General features: G+C 37.7%; 2 protein-coding genes across 2 annotated transcripts in view; one reads left to right on the top strand and one right to left on the bottom strand.

The window, feature by feature from the left end:
* The window catches only part of LOC306870996 (astrotactin-2-like), a gene marked incomplete at its 5' end in the record, with an annotated part of 500403 nt that overhangs the window by 79084 nt on the left and 400906 nt on the right, over positions 1–20413 (bottom strand). The window contains 1 exon segment of the mRNA XM_079418633.1: positions 2856–3118. Coding sequence (XP_079274759.1) covers positions 2856–3118 — 263 coding nt within the window.
* On the top strand, positions 11180–18447 carry LOC306871797 (E3 ubiquitin-protein ligase TRIM32-like). The gene is made up of 2 exons (XM_079419964.1): positions 11180–11264; positions 12770–18447. The coding sequence occupies exon 2, from the start codon at positions 12775–12777 to the stop codon at positions 14758–14760; it is 1986 nt and encodes a 661-aa protein (XP_079276090.1). The 5' UTR covers positions 11180–11264; positions 12770–12774; the 3' UTR covers positions 14761–18447.

Below are 20413 nucleotides of genomic sequence, written 5' to 3'. Positions count from 1 at the left end.
CAGTTCTATGCATCGGCTGTTAATTGGATTTTGCAGAGTGAGCATTGTACGGCACGCTTGCAGTCTTTTGTGGATCAATGGGTTTACGCAGACTAAATTATTGGAGACGCCTGGCATATATGTCACTAGAGAGAAGGCCAAAGTTTTAACTGGAAAACCCAGCTATGACATTTTGATAAAAAATTACATGAATTTCCATTTCATATCAACTTTAAAGATACGTTTGACTGCAGATTAGAGATACATTAGAAACGTATTGCCAGATGTATGAGAAAACGGCTGGGATGAATGTTTCTTCTCTTCTCTGTGTCCAAAGAGTTCCTCCTTAATCTTAAAATGACTGATGAGTTTCCTACTTGCACAAATATATAAAGAACAGTGTAATGAGTGTGTATGTGCAAGCATGTGTAGCTGGATTGCGAAGGGGGGAACCATGATGAAAATAAGATCAAAACTGTCACATGAGAAGCTCTGTGAATTTCGCTTTTTATCCTTTTCAGACTTGTTTTCCGGTACAGTGTTTTTAAGGAAATGGACAGATCATTTCATATCATAACCATATTTCCATTAGAAAGAGACTGACAAAGCAGCTCAATCAGGCAAAAGGGACACAGAATACAGTATACATTGTATTGCTCTTTTTGCTTTAACTTAATTCCTTAAACCTTCTGACGGCTACATCAAAATCAGTTGGGTATGGGAAAAACTTAAGGTTAAAATACATTCTCAAACTCATAAACTCCATCCATATTATTTTCCCTATGCAAACTGACTGATGTAAAGCTTTAATGGTTGCATCAAAAACAAGCTGTATTATCTTAAAGCTGATGTTAAAACTTGCTTTATAAAAGTATTAAGACTAGAAAAAATAAATAAATAAATAAAAGGACGAATTACTCAGGAACATCAATGTTCGGTTCTCAATATACCAAAGCTAGTCCGGCTCATCAACTTTTTCTCCATCATGTCCTAATCATAAAGTGCTCTCATCTCTGTTGGAAGAGGCGTCATTTTGGTTTCAGGTGAAGATGACAGCATTGTCTCTGTAAGTCTTTTGTGTCTGTTACACTAATTGACAGGAGGCTGTGACCACAAGGAGTCTTGGCTTGTCCCCAGAGTCGATGACATCAATATCATCCTCATAATTTCGCAGTATCTTCTGAGGATGCTATAAACTCTACTCTGAGCCCTTCCCAGTCGACTCGGCTGCGTTTTTCTCTCCTGTTTGTTTACCAATCGACAGATGCCCGCTAGGGACCGTCTGCTATCGATTGAGAGCCTTTCGTCATTGTTGACGCTCCTGTTATTAGCGAGATCTATACACACACACACACACGTTTGTAACTTAGCTGCCTGCTGGGGGAATCAGTGTTATGGAGCAGGTCTGATCCCCAGAGCGCTTGTCCGTCAGGTACGCACCGGGCCAAAGCAGGCCATTTGGTAAGTGAGTCACTCTTGAGTCTTTTGATGCTGCTGAACAACAGACACTGGTTAATGCCATCTTGCCTTTCTAGACGTCAACAGTATGAGGGATGATGCAGAAAAGAAACCTCTCGCAAATCTGCTCCAACACTAAATTTAATATCCTCATTACGCCGGTGACTCAGTAGGTGCAGCAGCTACTAATGCAATCTCCTCATTTAAGGACAGAGGATATTTTTTGATCACGCAGTTCAGCCAAGAAACGGTGGTTTAAATATTGTTAACATTGTTATTATTCTTTTATTACGATATTAGTATATAATTGTTTATGCTGCATTTTCTCTAAGTTCAGTTATCCCAGTTCGTAACATCCTTTCAGACAGAAAAACCCTGCTTCATCATAATGAAAATCACTCCTGCCATCTACTGGTGCATCTGGAGCAGCAGAATATGTCATTTATTTACCCGAAAGGAGACTGAATCCACTGCCAACATCCAACAAGAAACAATTTCTGTGGAACTCATGTTTATACCTTCCACATGTGAGCTGAACAAACCTCTCTATACATAATTTAGTTCTAATTCAAATGAATTTAAGGATCAAATGTCATGTTGATTCAATATCATATACATAAGTTGAAATGTTTATTTATTTTTTTATTAGATTATGGCAATATTGTTAATTGAGCATAAGAAGTACTGTAAGTTCTCAAAGCACATGAAACTTCACACACACCTTATCAATGCCATTAAAAGGATCTTTAATGGTCCTTTGCAGCACCTTAGTTCCAGCAAAGAAACCTTTTCGGTAACACTTTAGTTTAGGGATCAATTTTCACTATTAACTAGTTGCTTATTAACATGCATATTACTGGCATATTAATACCACTTAAACCCCATACCTAAACTTAACAACTAGCTAATAATAAGCAGCAAATTAGGAGTTTATTGAGACAAAAGACATAATTAATTGTTAGCTTATAGTGAGAATTTGTCACCATACTTTTTTTTAAAACCACTGTATGAAATTCTTGAGAGAATGTAAGACTTAAAAAGTACAGCTCAGTGCAGCTAAACATTTCCTGTAAAATATTTCATACTTCCTATTGACTTTTCTTCTTCAAATTCCTTGATAATTACAATGTTTCCATATATTCTTCAGATCAGTGCATTGGTTTCTGGGTTTATAGTGCATACACTAGCGTTCAAAACTATGGGGTTTATACTTTTAGTCAGCAAGCACGCAATGTTGATCAATAATGACGTGACAGTAAAGACATATATAAGGTTACAAAAGAGTTCCAGTTGTTTCTTTAGCAGCAAATCAGCAAAACTTCAGAATTCAAAACTAACAGACTGGAAAACCCTTTGATTCTTGTATGAACCTTTCTTTAAAAGAGTCAAAGACTTGATCAAATGCATCCCTCATTTACCTCTTTAGTAACGTTATCCTGCACCAGGCTGTACAGGGGCACTATGCGGCTGACTTCCAAGAGCACTGGCGTCGGGCTGGGTGTCTCACGACCTGCTTGTCTGCACAGGTGACAGGCGACCGGGCAGCTGCCCTTCTCCTGGCACCGGATCTCCACACCGGCCACCAGGTCATCAGAAAGCAGCTGAGTCTTCAGCAGGCCCGACAGGTAGCTGATGAATGGCAGCGCTTTCAAGTCCCGCCGGCCACCCTGGTCTGTGACTTCTGTGAAGGTGAGAGACAGAATGACATCACTGGAACACCATGTCTTATAACAGAGATCTGTACCTCACATCATGGATCAGATCTAAGCAAAGTTATTAATAGGAATGAGCCTATCAACACAGGAACTGAAGCAGTACTTTTATGAAAAGGGTGTGAAAATTGTGATTAAGAGAGATGAATACGAAAAATTTAGTTCTTGGAAATGCTATCTTCTATTCATGTTGGTTTCAAACAGTTCTGAAAGACTTTTATACCAATTTCAACAAAAGTTTTAATTAATAGTTTCCTTACACCTTGAATGAATGTGAAAACGTATACTTTAGCACACAAAAAAGTTACTTATACAGAATAAACTTAAGTACACTTAAGTACATCTTTATACGCAATTTCATGATTACGTCTGTTGTATTTGAAATATGGATAAAGTACTGAATATACTGACAAGCATTTATGTTAAAATAAAAAAATATATTCTTAATGTCATTTCTACTGAAATATAGTGACAAACTGTCCTGAACTAACCTGACTATGCCATAAAATGGTCAAATTATCTAATACCTTTTTACCTAATACACAAAAATACCACTTTTTGTGATATCATTACAACAGAATTGCTTTCTGCACATTATTTGTGCAAATTATTTTGGTCAGTATTTTTTAAATATTTTAATGACCGATTTGAAAAATTTTAATTTTTTGTTTAATGTTTTTAAAAATTTTTGCATAAACAAACAGAGTCTAGAGCTGGACACAATAAAATAAGCATAACATCATGGCATCACTAGGTTCTGTCATTCAGAAACATGGCTTTTCATATCACTGCTATGCTGATGACACTCAACTCTACCTCTCATTCCATCCTGATGATCCGACGATAGCTGCTCGCATCTCAGCGTGTCTAACAGACATTTCTTGCTGGATGATGGACCATCACCTTCAACTCAACCTAGCTAAGACAGAACTGCTTTTAGTTTCAGCTAACCCATCGCTTCATCACAATCTCACCTTCCAGTTAGGCTCATCTACCATAACTCCTTCAAAAACAGCCAGAAACCTTGGAGTTGTGATTGATGATAAGCTAAATTTCTCCGACCGCATTGCTAAAACTGCCCGGTCCTGCAGATTTGCATTATACAATATTAAGAAGATCAGGCCTTTTCTCTCGGAACATGCAACACAACTCCTTGTTCAGGCTCTTGTTCTGTCCAGACTTGACTATTGCAATGCTCTCTTGGCAGGTCTTCCAGCCAATTCTATTAAACCTCTACAATTAATCCAAAATGCCGCTGCAAGATTAATCTTTAATGAGCCGAAAAGAACGCACGTCACGCCTCTGTTCATCAATTTGTACTGGCTACCAATAGCTGCTCGCATTAAATTCAAGGCATTAATGTTTGCCTACAGAACCACCACTGGCTCTGCACCCCTTTACCTAAATTCATTAATTCAGACTTATATGCCCTCTAGAAGCTTGTGTTCTTCAAGTGAACGACGCATTATTGTACCATCCCAAAGACACACAAAAACACTTTCACTGACTTTTTCATTAACTGTTCCCATCTGGTGGAATGACCTGCCCAATTCAATCCGAGTAGCCGAATCCTTACCCATCTTCAAGAAACGGCTAAAAACTCATCTGTTCTATCTTTACTTGACCCTCTAACTCTAGCACTCTCTATTCTAATTTTATTTGATCTATGACTTTTTATTCAAAAAAAAAATTAATAAAATTAATGATAATAATATTTATCTGTACTGCGTTAGGCTAACTGAGACTTGTAATAGCACTTGCACGTTGTTGCTCTTTTGTTGGTTTTAATTGCTTCTTATGTCCTCATTTGTAAGTCGCTTTGGATAAAAGCGTCTGCAAATGACTAAATAAAATAAATAACATCACTGATCCTTACATCATTATTTAATTTAATTTTATTGGTATTCATTTTAATGATACCATCATCTATACCCGTCATGGTGTGTCGTAGGAAGGCAGAAGGAGACAGGAGATGCAGTTCAAAACGCTCTTCGTATAATGAACAAACTTCAAACACAGGCAGAATGGCGAAGGGAAACAACCAAACATAACAGAGAACGGACGAAGACTACGGGAGAATTGATGGTTTAAGAAGTGGTGCAAATAAAGCAACAGGTGCGTTAATTATACACAGGTGAACAGAATGACAATCAGGAAACTAAGGAAAACTAGGTCACAGGGGAACAGGCCAACTGAAAACACAATGAAAACTAGGACAAAACCAAACAGACTCCTAACAATACCCACAAGAAGTGCACATATATTGAATGAGTACTTGTAATGTGGGCCTGCTTCAAATTTTAAAAGTATACTAAAGTAAAGTATGACACTTTCATGAATGTTTCATAACACACTTAAGTACACTTTTTTTAAAGTTCACCATAATAATTAAACGTTTTACTGGTATATTTTAAATCATTGTGTTTTAATAATCTTTTGTCGTTAAATAATTATCTTTGATGTGTTGACTAACATACTAGAGCACATGTGCACTTTTATAATTTTAACTAGTGTGTTTGATATTAAATCTAAAGTTAAAATATTTTACATGTACCAAATTGCAACTTCAGAAATTGCAAAGTTCAGTTAGGCCTAATTGCATTTCAATATAAACGTAAACTATAATAACTTTCAATTTAATTGCAATTAACATGCAATTAAGTGTCTGGGAACATTACATTCAGTTTGCACTTAAGTATATTGTTTTAAAGTAGCATATTATCTCAGTAAGTAGCTACTCTTTAAAGAGCACATACTTTTTCACAAGGGTTCGTGTGGTTGCACATGTCAGCTATCATGAAGGAAATAGTTGAAGGTGATGAATTGTGTCTGCTATGAACACACACGGGTTGGTTTTCGTGTTGGTTTGCAGTGTTCGTGCACAGAACCCTTGGCAGACACAAAACAATGCGATTACGTGAGGAAGGATATTAATTGAGTGCTGAGACGTCCGTGTGATGGCTAAACAGATGTGCGACTCTGAACAATAACGGCTGTTTCTCTGCGCTCCAAAGCCGATTTCCGTGAACATTCCCGTCCACTGTGTTTGGCAATGACATGAGTCATTATGCTGGATTTTAGCATGACAGGCAAACACTTTGAGGAAGAGGAGGCGCGCGGGGAGACCAAACAATCCGAGGCCGTTGTGTCTGCAACAACACGGGGAGGTACCAACCAGAGCCCGTCGCCAGTGTTTGCACTGTTCTCACCACACATAGAGGACACGGCGAAAGAGAATATGACACGGCTAGAGTAATTGGTACCAGCCTACAGTATGCTTTTTAAATGATTCATTTCCTGCAGCGCGCTTAATCATTTTGAGATGAAGCAGCGCCGTTTGAAATGTTTCTCCAGTAGGCAAAGGAAAAACATCTGGCTGAACAAATTCTCGTCATGTGTGTTCACCCTCTATGCTGGTGTGAGTTTTAACCATTTTTTTTAAACCTATGCCATCTGCTTTTTCTTCTCAAAAAAGACAAGACTGGGTAAATAAATTCTTAACTGACGGAATTAACTACATATCCTATGATACATAGGCCTACAGTGCATGGTGCAATCAAACATTTACATAGCCTAGACTATTCATTGATTATGGCAATCAGGGGCATCATGCACTCATTGTTTGTGAGGGGGCACGAGAGGGCAGAGGGGGGTGGGGGTTTGTCATGTGACACACAGCAGCCACAATAGCACTTATGTTTTATTTATTTTTTCCTTTTTATTCAAAACATTCCCAAATGCATTAACTATATCATGCAATATCTCGATTGTCACCTAGATTATGATGGTCAAAGTAGCCTAATATAAATATCTATGCATAGTTAAGAGACATATAGTCTATTAACCTATGCATAAAACCTGCTGTTTACTGAAATAACAGATATGGGTGTCATGCCATAACATATTTTTAATACGACTGACTTTATATTTAATGTGAATATTAAAAACATTGTAAGTTAGGCTACTTATAATAATAAAAAATAAAAAAATAAACTTTCATTATACAGAAAAGGGCTTTCACACTGCGTTTAACCCCGGGTTATCATCGTTCTAAACACCGCTTTTAACCCTCGGTAAAAACACACACACACCTGTAATTTGAAAGCGGTGTTAGCACTGCTTTTTACCCGGGTTTATGAAACCCTGCTACGGAGCTGAAGTTTGTTCAGTGTGAAATGGAGCGGTATTTGTTTGTTGCTGCTGGACGCTTGGTAACAGACAGCCAATCAGAAATTGAGCAGTGAGGCTCAAGTCACGTCAGTAACAGGAAACGCGTAGATGGTATTATTCACTTAAAAGTAATTCCAAGAAATATTAGCATATTTTGCGCCGTGTTTTCTTCGGTTTTGTATTTTAGTCTTTGTTTTCTTACCTTTGTGCGTCTCATGAAGCTTAAAACGGCTAAAGACCTACGCGGCGACTTTTTTTTTAATAACTGGAAAGACGTGTAAACAGGTTGCCTACTGTTCGTTCAATCAGTGACGGTGACACCGCAAATATGCAAATAAGAACGTTAACCCAGGGTTTAGGAATGTACAGTGTGAAACGACTGTTAATGAATACCGAGGATTAACCCTCTACTACATGGTGTAGCCATATGGCAACATACACTTTGTGTTCATTTCCTTGCCACTGTCTCTTTAAGAGAACATTCTCAAGCCTCGAGTTCATAATCTTCCTCTCATAAGATTGCGTAATGTTGAATTTTCATGAACTGCAGTGTTTTTGATTTTATGTCAGTGTTTTATGATGCATGATATTCAGTATTATATTTGTTTAAACTGTATGAATTTGAAATTTAAATAATATTCATGAAATTCAAAGAATATAAAGCATTATTCAGATAAAAAGAATGGAATAAATAAAAGCAGAAGTTGTTGGAAAGTATGTAAGGTTTTAAGTACTGTGTTAAAGCTTATAATAACGCCAGCTGAATCACCTCAAACATTTCTGAGGAACAATATTAACTATAAGTAAACTTACACTTATTCTAAGTTACAAACCCGATTCCAAAAAAGTTGGGACACTGTACAAATTGTGAATAAAAACAGATTGCAATGATGTGGAAGTTTCAAATTTCAATATTTTATTCAGAATACAACATAGATGACATATCAAATGTTTAAACTGAGAAAATGTATCATTTTAAGGGAAAAATAAGTTTATTTTAAATTCCATGGCATCAACACATCTCAAAAAAGTTGGGACAAGGCCATGTTTACCACTGTGTGGCATCCCCTCTTCTTTTTATAACAGTCTGCAAACGTCTGGGGACTCAGGAGACAAGTTGCTCAAGTTTAGGAATAGGAATGTTGTCCCATTCTCGTCTAATACAGGCTTCTAGTTGCTCAACTGTCTTAGGTCTTCTTTGTCGCATCTTCCTCTTTATGATGCACCAAATGTTTTCTATGGGTGAAAGATCTGGACTGCAGGCTGGCTATTTCAGTACCTGCAATGTATCCAGTATCCTCCTTCTACGCAGCCATGATGTTGTAATTGATGCAGTATGTGTCAGCATGTGTATCTGGCATTGTTATGTTGGAAAATGTTTGGAGAATGGAGAATGTCCCAACTTTTTTGGAATCGGGTTTGTAGATCCACTATTGTATGTTGTTGCTGTATGGCAACATTTCATAAAGTACCTTAAAATAATATTTAGCACTTCAAGTTAAGCCATTCCAAGAAAAGAAAAAGTCAAATATTTTTTTATAGGTCTATCATAATGTGTGCGGTAGAGGGTTAACAGTTAACCCCAGGTATAGTACGAGCAGTGTGAAACGTGATTACAGATAACCCGGGATTCCATACATACTCAATGGGAAAAAAGTAGGCTCTGTTTCTCATTCATTTTTGTTTGTATGTACTGACTTAATTCATATTTAAATTATATTTAGTATTTTGCCTCAAACATGTTTGTATGTAGCGGTAATTTGCAAGTAGGGCTAGCTGCAGTCCACAACATCCAGGGGGCATGGTTGGAGCCACATTTAGGGGTGGAGATGGGGTGGGTTTAGGCCAAGACTATAGAATACCCTTAAAAGAGACTTTGGTTTAGGTATATGTAAGGTGGGAGGAGTTGGATCGGGATCCAACAACGCCCCCTAGATCTTGTAGGCTGCAGCTAGACGCTTCTCGTAATTTGCTGTCAAGGCAACCAGTAGAGAGAACGCCCACTAGCGACCTCATCACCAGCCCCTGGCGACAGCTTAATATTTTATACCTAAAAGGTGTAATTACCATCAGAGGCGTCATGCTCATTCAAAGTGACCCCCGCAGATTTTTGAGCCAAGTGGATTTTGAATGCAGCTTCCAAAAATAAAAATAAATAAATTATATTATATATATAAATTGGCCGAATTATATTTTCTATATTTGATACTCACACCAGCGTGATTATATCGTTTAGCGCATCATATCATCAGCTGCTGAATTCAAATCTGTTTTCGCTGGCTGGAGCTGAGCCAGAGACAGACGCGTTTCCAAAGGGCTGCATTAAGCTGCATTAAAGTTATGATTATAAAATATTAAGTATTTACTTATCATTTTATGTATTAATTTACCTTTTAATCAATTTATGTAGCCTACAATTGTATTTATTTTGATAATACTTTATTTATTAGTTTAATAGTGAAATTGCACATTGTTCAAACGATGTTCATTTTGGCCACGAACCAATGTGATATGCTGAATGCTGTATATGACTCAGCAAAAAATAAATAAAAAAATTACAATCCCTTAATTATAAGTGACATTAATTCACACAATGGCGTTTATTTAGTACTTACTAACAAGCAGTTTTGAGAGGGAATACATAAGTCTCAGTTCTTCATTTTCAAAGTGGATGGTCTTTTTCCACTGTTTCCGTTTTCATATACACCATCTAGTGGATGGATGGGTAGTTTACTTCCTTTGATTTGGCCTCTATAAAGTTCATGTTACAGATGCTATATCATCTCTAAATAGGGCTCATGTAGACCCGTATTGGAAAGTTTATTGTTTACAATAATTACTGCTATTTCCCTATATAGTAAATTATCTGGCAACCGGTATGTGTACCGTCTTTATCTAGTATGGAGAAATGCTAAAGAATATAGGCTATTTCAAAAATTAAAAGATGTCTTAAGTGATATTTATATAAACTGAGACTACAGCTGAAAAGTGTCTAATTATTTTGATTGTTTGATTGATAATTATGATTCAAATTATATCAGTATTAAATTAATGACTACAAAATGCACAATTACTACTACTTGATTGTTCTAATATGCAGACACTTCTCCAAACGCATTGTTTAATGACTTGGTTCCCATTCTTTCCTTTTATTTTGAAATGGCAGCACCATATTTGCAAAACTTTCTTGATGAGCTGAATATCATTTGTTACCATTCGAAATATCATGAACTTATGTAAATAATAATATAGTCATCACTCTTTAGTGTTGCAGTACTGCTATTTAATATTACTCAAGTTTAAAAGGACAGATACCTCATGCCATCTAGCGGTAAATTATTATAGTTACATTTTATATTGAAATATAGCGAACATGATTATACATTAATTTCCCTTCTTTCATGTATCTATTTGAAATTGTAATAAATAATGATTCAAACATTTTATGTCACGTCTAAATATATTTTTTCATATTTCGTAGTCTTTCATAAAATCATTGCCATTCTCTGACAATTTCTTGCTATGCTATAGTATAATATAGGCCTAATATATGTTTTATTTAAACTCTTAGTCCCAGTTTATTTATATCAACAATGAATATCTGCGAACCATTTTTTTCTGATCATACTTCGGTCTTTACATTCTTAATAATAGAGATTATTCGCAGGGGTTCTCGTGTGTTTCCGATCCACCCATGTGTTTCCAGCAGCAGCAGCAGCAGTCTAAACACGTGCCACTGAAAGAGCTTTGCGCATCACGCACGACAACAGCGGCCGCTCGTCGTGATTCGTTCCAGCGCACATCAGTGACTTCCGCCGCAGCCAACGAAATCTCACCGGGGGCGGGATTCATCTGCCGTTATGACGTCACCTCCGCAATGTCGCGCGCACCCGCTGAGAGACACGCGCTCCGTCACAGCAAGGAAAAGCTACTGTTGAACTTAAGGTAGGAAATCATGCAACAACCGATATAAGGAAACATGCGTGAACGTTCTTAGCATGCACTTATGTCCGTGTTTTCATTTTGGATGCCGTGCATGCATTAGAAAAGAATGGCGTGGCTCAGATCGCAGTGTTTTGAAGCTCTGGGCCTGTAAATCAGCTGATTAGATATATAACAACATACAATCAGATGAGCTGCAGTAGTGGGGCTGTAAATAATACACGCATTGAACTGGTATAAGAAATGCCAATGCGTGATCCAAAAACATGATGGTGAGTTTGTTAGCCATTTGGCTACCAAAACAAACACAAGACAGGCTGCTGCTGCTGTGTGTGTGTGTGTGTGTGTGTGTGTGTGTGTGTGTGTGTGTGTGTGTGTGTGTTTTATTTAGCAATTTTGCTTAAATGTTGTGTAAGAGCAATTTTATTTATAATTTGAGTTCATACATCTTATTTGGCATTATTGAATTCTATAACATATATAAAAGCATTATGCCAATATCGGTCATTAAAATATTAATATGATGATGATAATGATGAAAAAAAAAAGACTATTTGGGGATGTTTGATTTTTTTTTTTTAAATACATTGTGACCCTGGATCACAAAACCAGTCGTAAGGGTCAATTTTTCGAAATTGGTTTGTTATGATCGGACAATATTTGGCCGAGATACAACTATTTGAAAATCTGGAGTCTGAGGGTGCAAAAAAATCTAAATATTGAGAAAATCGCCTTTAAATTTGTCCAAGTGAAGTTCTTAGCTATGCATATTACTAATCAAAAATCAAGTTTTAATATTTACAGTAGGACATTTACAAAATGTATTTATGGAACATGATCTTTACTTAATGTCCCAATGATTTTTGGCATAAAAGAAAAATCTAAAAATGTTTAACCCATATAATGTATTTTTGGCTATTGCTACAAATATACCCCAGTGACTTGGGACTGTTTTTGTGCTCCAGGGTCACATTTGTAAAAAAAATAAAAATGTAATATCTCAATTTGCATCAAAACAAAATTGAAAGAAACAACAGCTTGCATGTTCAACAAGAACTTGAAACTAGCAAGTGATCACTTCTGGTCTCTTAATGTCTACACTGTACCTGTGAATAGTACGGTGGACCCAATGTTTTGTTTTTGTAGTGCTATCAAGAATACTACTACTTCTTATATGTATAATATTTTACATTACTAACATGCCTTAATTTCTTCAATTGCACCTTGCATCTCCATTAAATCTGCATATCACCACCAATCAAGTGAAATGCATTTAACATCTGTCCACAAAAATGTTTCAATATATGCGAGTGGGGACATTAAAATGGACCAAGTGCTCTTAGCATTTTTGATGCACATTATATGCAAACTGCAAAATAGGCCTTTTCACAATTTCGACCGATAACAAATATGACGTTTTAGCTTCTTTTTTTTGTTATTTTTTTGTAGTTTTATAACTTGCTGTAATACACATCAAACACAGACATGACCTTTCTCCTCCCCTGTAGGCACCATGGCCACACCAACGTCTTTAGATCCAGATTTGGTTCGGGAGGTGCTGGAATGTCCCATTTGTCTGGAAACCTACGACCAGGATCAGCTTCGACCCAAACTGCTGCAGTGTGGTCACTCCGTGTGTCGCCAGTGCCTTGAGAAACTCCTCGCCAGCACGATAAATGGCGTGCGCTGTCCCTTCTGCAGCAAGGTGTCTCGTATGAGCAGTATTTCCCAACTGCCTGACAATCTCACCGTGTTGAAGATCATCGACTGTGCAAGTTCATGTGGCTCAACCATGGGTCTCATGTGCAAGTCTTGTAAAAACCGCCTACCCCGGCAGTACTGCAGTGACTGCAGCATTGTGTTGTGTGATATTTGTAAAAATGAGGGTCACCAGCATCAGGGTCACGTTGTACAGGCTATTCGTATGGCTGCTGAACAGCACCGGAAAGACATCAGTGGGAAGCTTTCGAACTTGCGGGAGGCAATGGGAAACATTCAGAAGAAAAAGGCAGCTATCGACAATGTGACAAAATCACTCAGACTGAAGTACAAGGCTGTGCAGCAGGAATACGCCAAGGCTGAGTTGCGGCTCCAGGAGGAACTTGGCCGTTCACGCCGTGCCTTCGCCACCTCCTTGGCCGAAATAGAGAAACTCAATTCCCAGATTCTGGAGGAGCAAACGTACCTGCTCAATATCGCTGAAGTGCAGGTGGTGTCTAGATGTGACTATCTAACCATGAGGATCAAGCAGACAGATATTGCTCTACTGGAGGAAGGGAGCAACAATGAAGAAGAAGAGTTGGACTTAAAAACCAATCTGCCCATCATTCTTAAACTACAAGACCCTGAATTTGTTAAAACAGGGTGTTCGAAAGTCTTGGACGTTGGGCAGCTGACCACAAAACCCTGTACTGTCAATGCCGAGGAAGAAGACAGACTCGATTTCGCCACTTCTGTTGCCACCCCTTTGGACATTTACCGTGATATTGACATGGAAACAACAGTCGAAGAGGCTGTTTGCGCTTCTCCCGGTAGCTTCAAGTCCAAGTCTGTCGACGGAGGTGGACCTTCTCCAGGAGCTTCTGGTGGGCAACTCTGTCAGTTTGTGAAAAAGATGGGCTGCAAGGGCAATCTGCCGGGCATGTTCAACTTGCCAGTAAGCATTTGTGTCACGCTGCAGGGTGAGGTGCTCGTGGCCGACCGAGGGAACTACCGCATCCAGATCTTCAACCGCAAGGGCTTCCAAAGGGAGATACGGCGCAACCCGAGCAGCATCGACAACTTTGTCTTGAGCTTCCTAGGTGCTGACCTGCCCAACCTCATCCCACTCTCCATTGCAATCACTGCTCAGGGCCTCATCGGTGTCACTGATAACTATGACAACTCTGTGAAGGTTTACACTACCGATGGCCACTGCATTGCTTGTCACAAGAACCAGCTCATCAAGCCATGGGGAATCGCGGCCATGCCTTCGGGCCAGTTTGTTGTGTCAGATGTTGAGGGGGGAAAGCTGTGGTGCCTGGCCGTGGATCGTAACGTAGGGGTTGTGAATTACAACCGCTTATGTTCGGCTGTCAGGCCCAAATTTGTAACTTGTGACTCCTCAGGTACAGTCTACTTCACACAGGGCTTGGGTCTAAACATCGAGAATAAACACAATGAACACCACCTTGAAGGGGGTTTCTCAATTGGCTCGGTGGGCATGGATGGCCAGTTGGGAAAGCAACTCAGTCACTTCTTTTCAGAGACCGAGGACTTTCGTTGCATTACCGGCATGTGTGTTGACTCCAACGGGGACCTGATCGTGACAGACAGCGGCCGTAAGGAGATATTGCAGTTTCCTAAAGAAGGCGGCTATAATATTCTCATTCAGGAGGGCCTAACCTGCCCTGTAGGGGTAGCTGTTACCCAAAAGGGACAACTGCTTGTCTTGGATTGCTGGGACCACTGCGTGAAGGTCTACACTTACTTGCAAAGGAGACGTTCCTCTACATGTTAAGACTGCTGTGTGGGCAATTTATAAGACTAGTAACTTTAATTCAATGGCTTCATTACAAATGCGTTTGCTTCTCAGTGATTTCTGACCTGTGGCTTGCAGTGGCTGGGATCAGGCAGCTAAGCCGCAACCTTTCACCACTGCCATGGAGCAACTGGATGATGGCTTATGGGTATTATTATGGATGCTTTGGGCAAATGGATTTCGAAATATAGCACAACTGATGGCAATAACTGACAATGTTGTTCTTTACGTGTGCAAGTCAGTTCTCATATGCTATTTATGGGTTTTCTGTGCTGCTGTACAGGCATTAAGGTAGTGTTTTGAGTTACTGAGAATATCTTTTTTGTAGTTGCTGTATAAATTATATTAAAGGTATATTCCTCTTTGAGTACAAGTAAGGCTCAATCAACAGCATTTGTGGCATAATGTTGATAGTTACAAAACAACTCTAATAAAAAAAAGTAAGAAATAAGTAAAGGTTATGGTGAGGCAATTATGTAAATGAGGCCATTTTTTTCAGAATGTAAGAGCCATTAAGAGAATTTAAGAGAATGTAAAACCACTTAGCATTCTTATGTTAAAATTTGTAATTTCAGCTGCATTTTTACAGTCAGTTTAGGCTTTTTGTTTTTATGGCAACAACATGACATTGGAAATAACTTTAGACAGATAAACGTTAGAAAGTAGGGAAGTCCGATTCGATCCAATCTGAGGCGTGGAATATTGACTATCTGCCGATACCGAGTCCCGATCCGATACTTGTATTTTCCTAGTGTTTGATGCACACTTCATGCACATTATAGCCTAGTTATGAAGTTATTAAAATCAATTCAATTTGTACATATGCACAGGGAGTTGTCAGGGACAGAAGCTTTTTCAGAGTTTTTCAGAGACTACAGATAGAAGTAAATGGTAAGTAAATTACTTTCACGTGATTTGTTACTAAAGTGCACATCAAATATGTTAAACACGGAAGCTCGAATATGTGCGTGAGGTGCTAGAACAGACCTCGTTGGTTCTTGCACCTTGCACACATTTGAGCATTTCCCTCTTAATTTCGGTTGGCAATCCTTCTGGAAGGTACATACAGGCACCTACGGCACAACACCGGCAGATGACAGCTGACATGACAGCTGACATAAAATAAAGATCAGGGCTTAGTATAGCAGATACAGATCAGTTAAAATATACTCAGTTGGCCTGGATCCCAATCCTTGAGATAGATTCTGCACATTCCTATTAGATAGGTTTTTTGGGGGGGGGTTTGACACTACATTCTTGTTAACACTAGCGCTTTCTTTTTGTTTTGTTAGTTTTTGTTGCATTTTAATTTTCTTTTTAAACTGTTTTTTCTGTTTTCAGTTTTAACATTTGCAGATTGGCCCCATCCACCTGCATTGTCTAAATGACTCACTTTAACACAGATTTTTGCATTAAAGTAATGATGTCTATTTTTGGTGGTAATAAACATCATGCCACAAGTGTTGTTGATTGAGCTTAACTTGTACTGAATCCAGGATATTCCTTGAAGGATTGCTGTGGAAAATGTGAAACGTGCAGACTCAAAACACTTCTGTGAGTGTCATATTCATGTGTAATTGTTGTAATGAGTTCCCATAATGCCCTTACTATTAAAGTGCCCCTTCATACCTGAAACCTGTCACTAAAGGACCTTCTGATTTATGTAACAGTATGAATCTTCCATGTATTGAAATGTAGTTACACTAAAGAACAATAAGCGTGAAAAAAGTAATTGTTACTACAACAGATAAGATGATAATTAAATGATCTCAATTAAATTGTCTGTTATTGTTAATTATTTACTATGAATTGGTTTATAGTGTATTCCAGTTTGTGATAGCATTACTTTGATGCAGGAACCAAAGGAATGTTAAATTCGGGAGATATTTACTAGCCTATAATCAGAGCCTATAACTGCAATAGTTTGACTGAAGCAGGGAAATGACTCGACAATTTACAGACTATATTAAAATCATATATAATATTATGTTTTGCATTGAAGTGTCCTTGTATCAAAGAGCTGGATCTTAAAACTCTCCTGCTTGAAAGCTTTAGATAGCGTTGAAATCTGTGTCTTAAAATTCTGGTTATGATATGGGCCTGTAGGTTCAAATGTGTTCTGGAGCAGATTATGGCTATAAAAATAATCACAAATAGATTAGAACGGAAATTTATGATCACAATTCATAACACAACACAAGTGTGCATTGCATTCTTTGGCTTGCAGAGGATAATGTAGTGGATGCTAGTGCAAACGTCTTTCCAGTTTTCTTAATTAGGTACTCGACTACTGTCAATGTCATAACATTGTGTATTATGTTAAAACTTAAGTTAAATGGCACATACATTTGAAGGTAACTGTCAACTTCTTGAGCACTGAGGTTTGTTATTGCCAAACAACACAAGACTGCATGTGAAATATCACAATTTGGAAGTGCGCTGACCATGAATTTGCATCTGTGCAGTTGTGAAAAGTACGTTTCTGGCCTTAAGTTTTAAAAATGCATTTGTACATTACCAACACATGCAGACAACCTGCATTGGCCTTATAACAAATGCACGCTCCCTGCAAAAGAGATCCAGAGATACTGGTAATGTGCACTGTGTCATGCCTTTAGATAAGGACAATTATTGAGTTGCCTGTCCATGTTAGGACTTTTAAAGACTACTTTAATGTATGCCTGTACACAGCGGGCAGAATTAAATAGTTAAATTAATCTAGCTTTAACCTTAAATAAAAATAAAACTTTGCTCACACAAATTCTGTTGAAATGCAAGAGGAAAGACAATGAAAATGGAAGTAATGTAACAAGCACCTTTTATTCGCCTCTTCTTGACAATTTGTTCTACTTGTATGGCTGTTTCCCAGAGGTTCATCTATGGCCGCCTTTAATAATGTATTTTTGGCTTGTGTTAGGAATTGTGCTCTTTTTTTGTTTTGTTTTTTTAATGCCTCTCACTTAATATCTCATATATGTAATAAAATGCATAGAAGTAAATAAGTTTATGCCAGTATATATTGCCATCACCTTGCTTGACAATTTGATTTCTAATTAGTTACAAGCATCAATACATTTACCTTTTTTCAGAAAACACAGCAGTATGCAATTATCTCGAAAAACTCAATATGCTAACCAACTCAGCATGACTGAAACATTGCTAGAGGAATCATTGCTATTAAAAAATGTAGTAAGCATTAGCATCATCATGGATGCACAAAGCAAGATATGAATAACGTGGCCCATGTCTTTTGTTGCTTATTTTTACTTTTAGCAAATGCACAAAGCTGGATCCTCAATGCAATATATATTTTTGTCCTACTGTACACAATGACCATTAATACAAGACCATTATGGGTGATATTTTTTTTCCCTCCCTTTTGTTATTGGTTGTCAAAGTATTATGTGATGTCACTTGTTCATGACATGCACAAGTAACTTAACATTTGTCCATCATGCTTTAGGTCAAAGGGCCTAAACATTGAGTATTTTCTCACTACTGTGCTTTCGTCAGGGTTCAATGGCAGGAGATTCTGAATTGAAATATTACTTTAATAAGATCTAAGCATAATCATGTTCAATCATTGATGTTGGTGTCAGTGAAATGAGTCCCAAATTCGTGTCTGTATTGTTCATGACCAACTGCGTGCAATAAAAACAACATCTGAGATTGTCTGTTGTTTTCAATAATTGTTGTTTTCAATTATTTTTCAATTTATCATTTTCCTGACTGAAACTGTATTAAAGAACTTTGCCTCAGTGCTATTGATATAAAATACAAGTAGTAATAATCCATTACTAGGCCAACTGCTATATATTATTTCATCAATACGTAACTGTAGTCATAATAAAGTTTAGATCAGTTTATGTGTTTGTTAATGTGTTGTTGATAACTGATCTAAAAGTGAGACCCTGACTAAATTCAACCTTGAAGCAGGGGTGGGAGATATGGCAAAAATGTCATATCACATTTTGTTGTTGTTTTTTTTTAATTATCACGATTCTTTGTCATGTTGGTTTTACTATTTTGCAAGTTGTCTGAGCATTACAGTTAAACTAATTTGCCTGCTATAAAGACAAAGCCTTTCAAGGTAACAAAATATATATATAAGAATGGTTGATATTTAGGCCAAAGTGGGTGAAGATAAAAATCTGTCATTATTTTGATCTTTGTTATTATAAAATAAGAACAAAGATGCACATTACAAATACACATACAAAAAAAAACAGTGCTTTGTTTTCGGGTACAGTAGGTGTATTCAGCAGGTGCATTCAAGAAATTGAATGAACAAATCTAAAAATAAAACACTATATAGTTTGATTCCTATTAAAGCAACTATATAAAAGTTTTTCAGTCGAGAGTAGCGAGTGATTTTTTATTTTTTTTGGTTTATTAATTAAATGAATAGTTCACCCAAAAATGTAAATTGTCATCTGTCTGTTAGTTCTGTCATAGTGTTTTATGTTTATACAATAATTTACTCGCTTTTATGTTCAGCAAATAAACTCATTCAGTTTAAATGTTATTTTGAAGAATGTGGGTAACCAAACAGTTGCTGGTTCCCAGTGACTTAGTATTTGTTTATTTTATTTAACTTTTTTCCTTAAATCAAAGTCAGTGGAGACCAGCAACTGTTTAGTTACCCACACGCATTCTTTAAAATATCCTTTATTGTGCTCAGCACAAGAAATAAATTAGTACAGGTTTGGGAAAACGTGAGTAAATAATGACAAATAAAATTTTAATTTGTCATTATTAGAGTTAAAGAGCTCAGATGTGTCCATAACTTGCTTCTGGAGGACCAACAATTTGCAGAGTTTAACTCCAACCTGCCTTAAAGTTTCTAGTATTCCTTTGTAACAGAGGTCAGCTAGTAAGAGCTGTGGAGATAATCCTCGCCACACTGATCTCAGGTGCCACACTAACGACACTAGAGACTGTGTCCTTGTTAGCACACCCACCTACCATGCCAGAAACGCCAATTCCAATCTTGGTTGGGGCAAGTCAATTGGAACCGGAAGGGTTACACCTGAACTGGCTGTATCACGTGTGTTTATTTAAGATTAGAGCTAAATTTGGCAGGACAGTGACCCATCCAGGAGCAGGATTGGGCATCTCTCCTCCCCATCGTCTATAGCAGTACATCCCAATCCAGTCCTGTGGAGACCCCCACTACATTACAGTTTGGAATTTCTCTGTCTTTCAGGCCCAACATTTTGGGATTTCTGTCTTGCAGTCACGACTAATCAGCTAATCATTTGAACCAGGTGTGTTACATGAAGGAGACATCCAAAATGTAAAGTGGTGGATGATCTCCAGTGCTGCATCCCAATGTGCCTACTTATATTACACCCTTAAATATGTACTCTTTTGGTGAAGAAAAAGTACATACTTTTGAGTGTGTTGTAGAAGAGTAGGCAAGTTTTGGGACATACTATCACGACACACACCTGTGTCTTTAATGGACCGCACCCTCTCACTTTAAACTGGCCTGTCAATCATCTTGTCACAGGTAACATCCTCCACATTTAATTTCATTTAACTTCCTACCGTATCGGAGAGAAAAGAAGTAGCTCATTCATCTGCCAATCGCGGGTCTTTCATGCGTAGAACTCTGCTCATATTTTCTGCA

This window comes from Barbus barbus (assembly GCF_936440315.1).
Source record: "Barbus barbus genome assembly, chromosome: 6".
NCBI lineage: Eukaryota > Metazoa > Chordata > Actinopteri > Cypriniformes > Cyprinidae > Barbus > Barbus barbus.
This window is presented reverse-complemented; position numbering and strand designations above follow the sequence as displayed.

Bases quoted from the DNA above. Each gene is read 5' to 3' on its own strand.
- LOC306871797 (XM_079419964.1), top strand. From the start codon at position 12,775: ATGGCCACACCAACGTCTTTAGATCCAGATTTGGTTCGGGAGGTGCTG.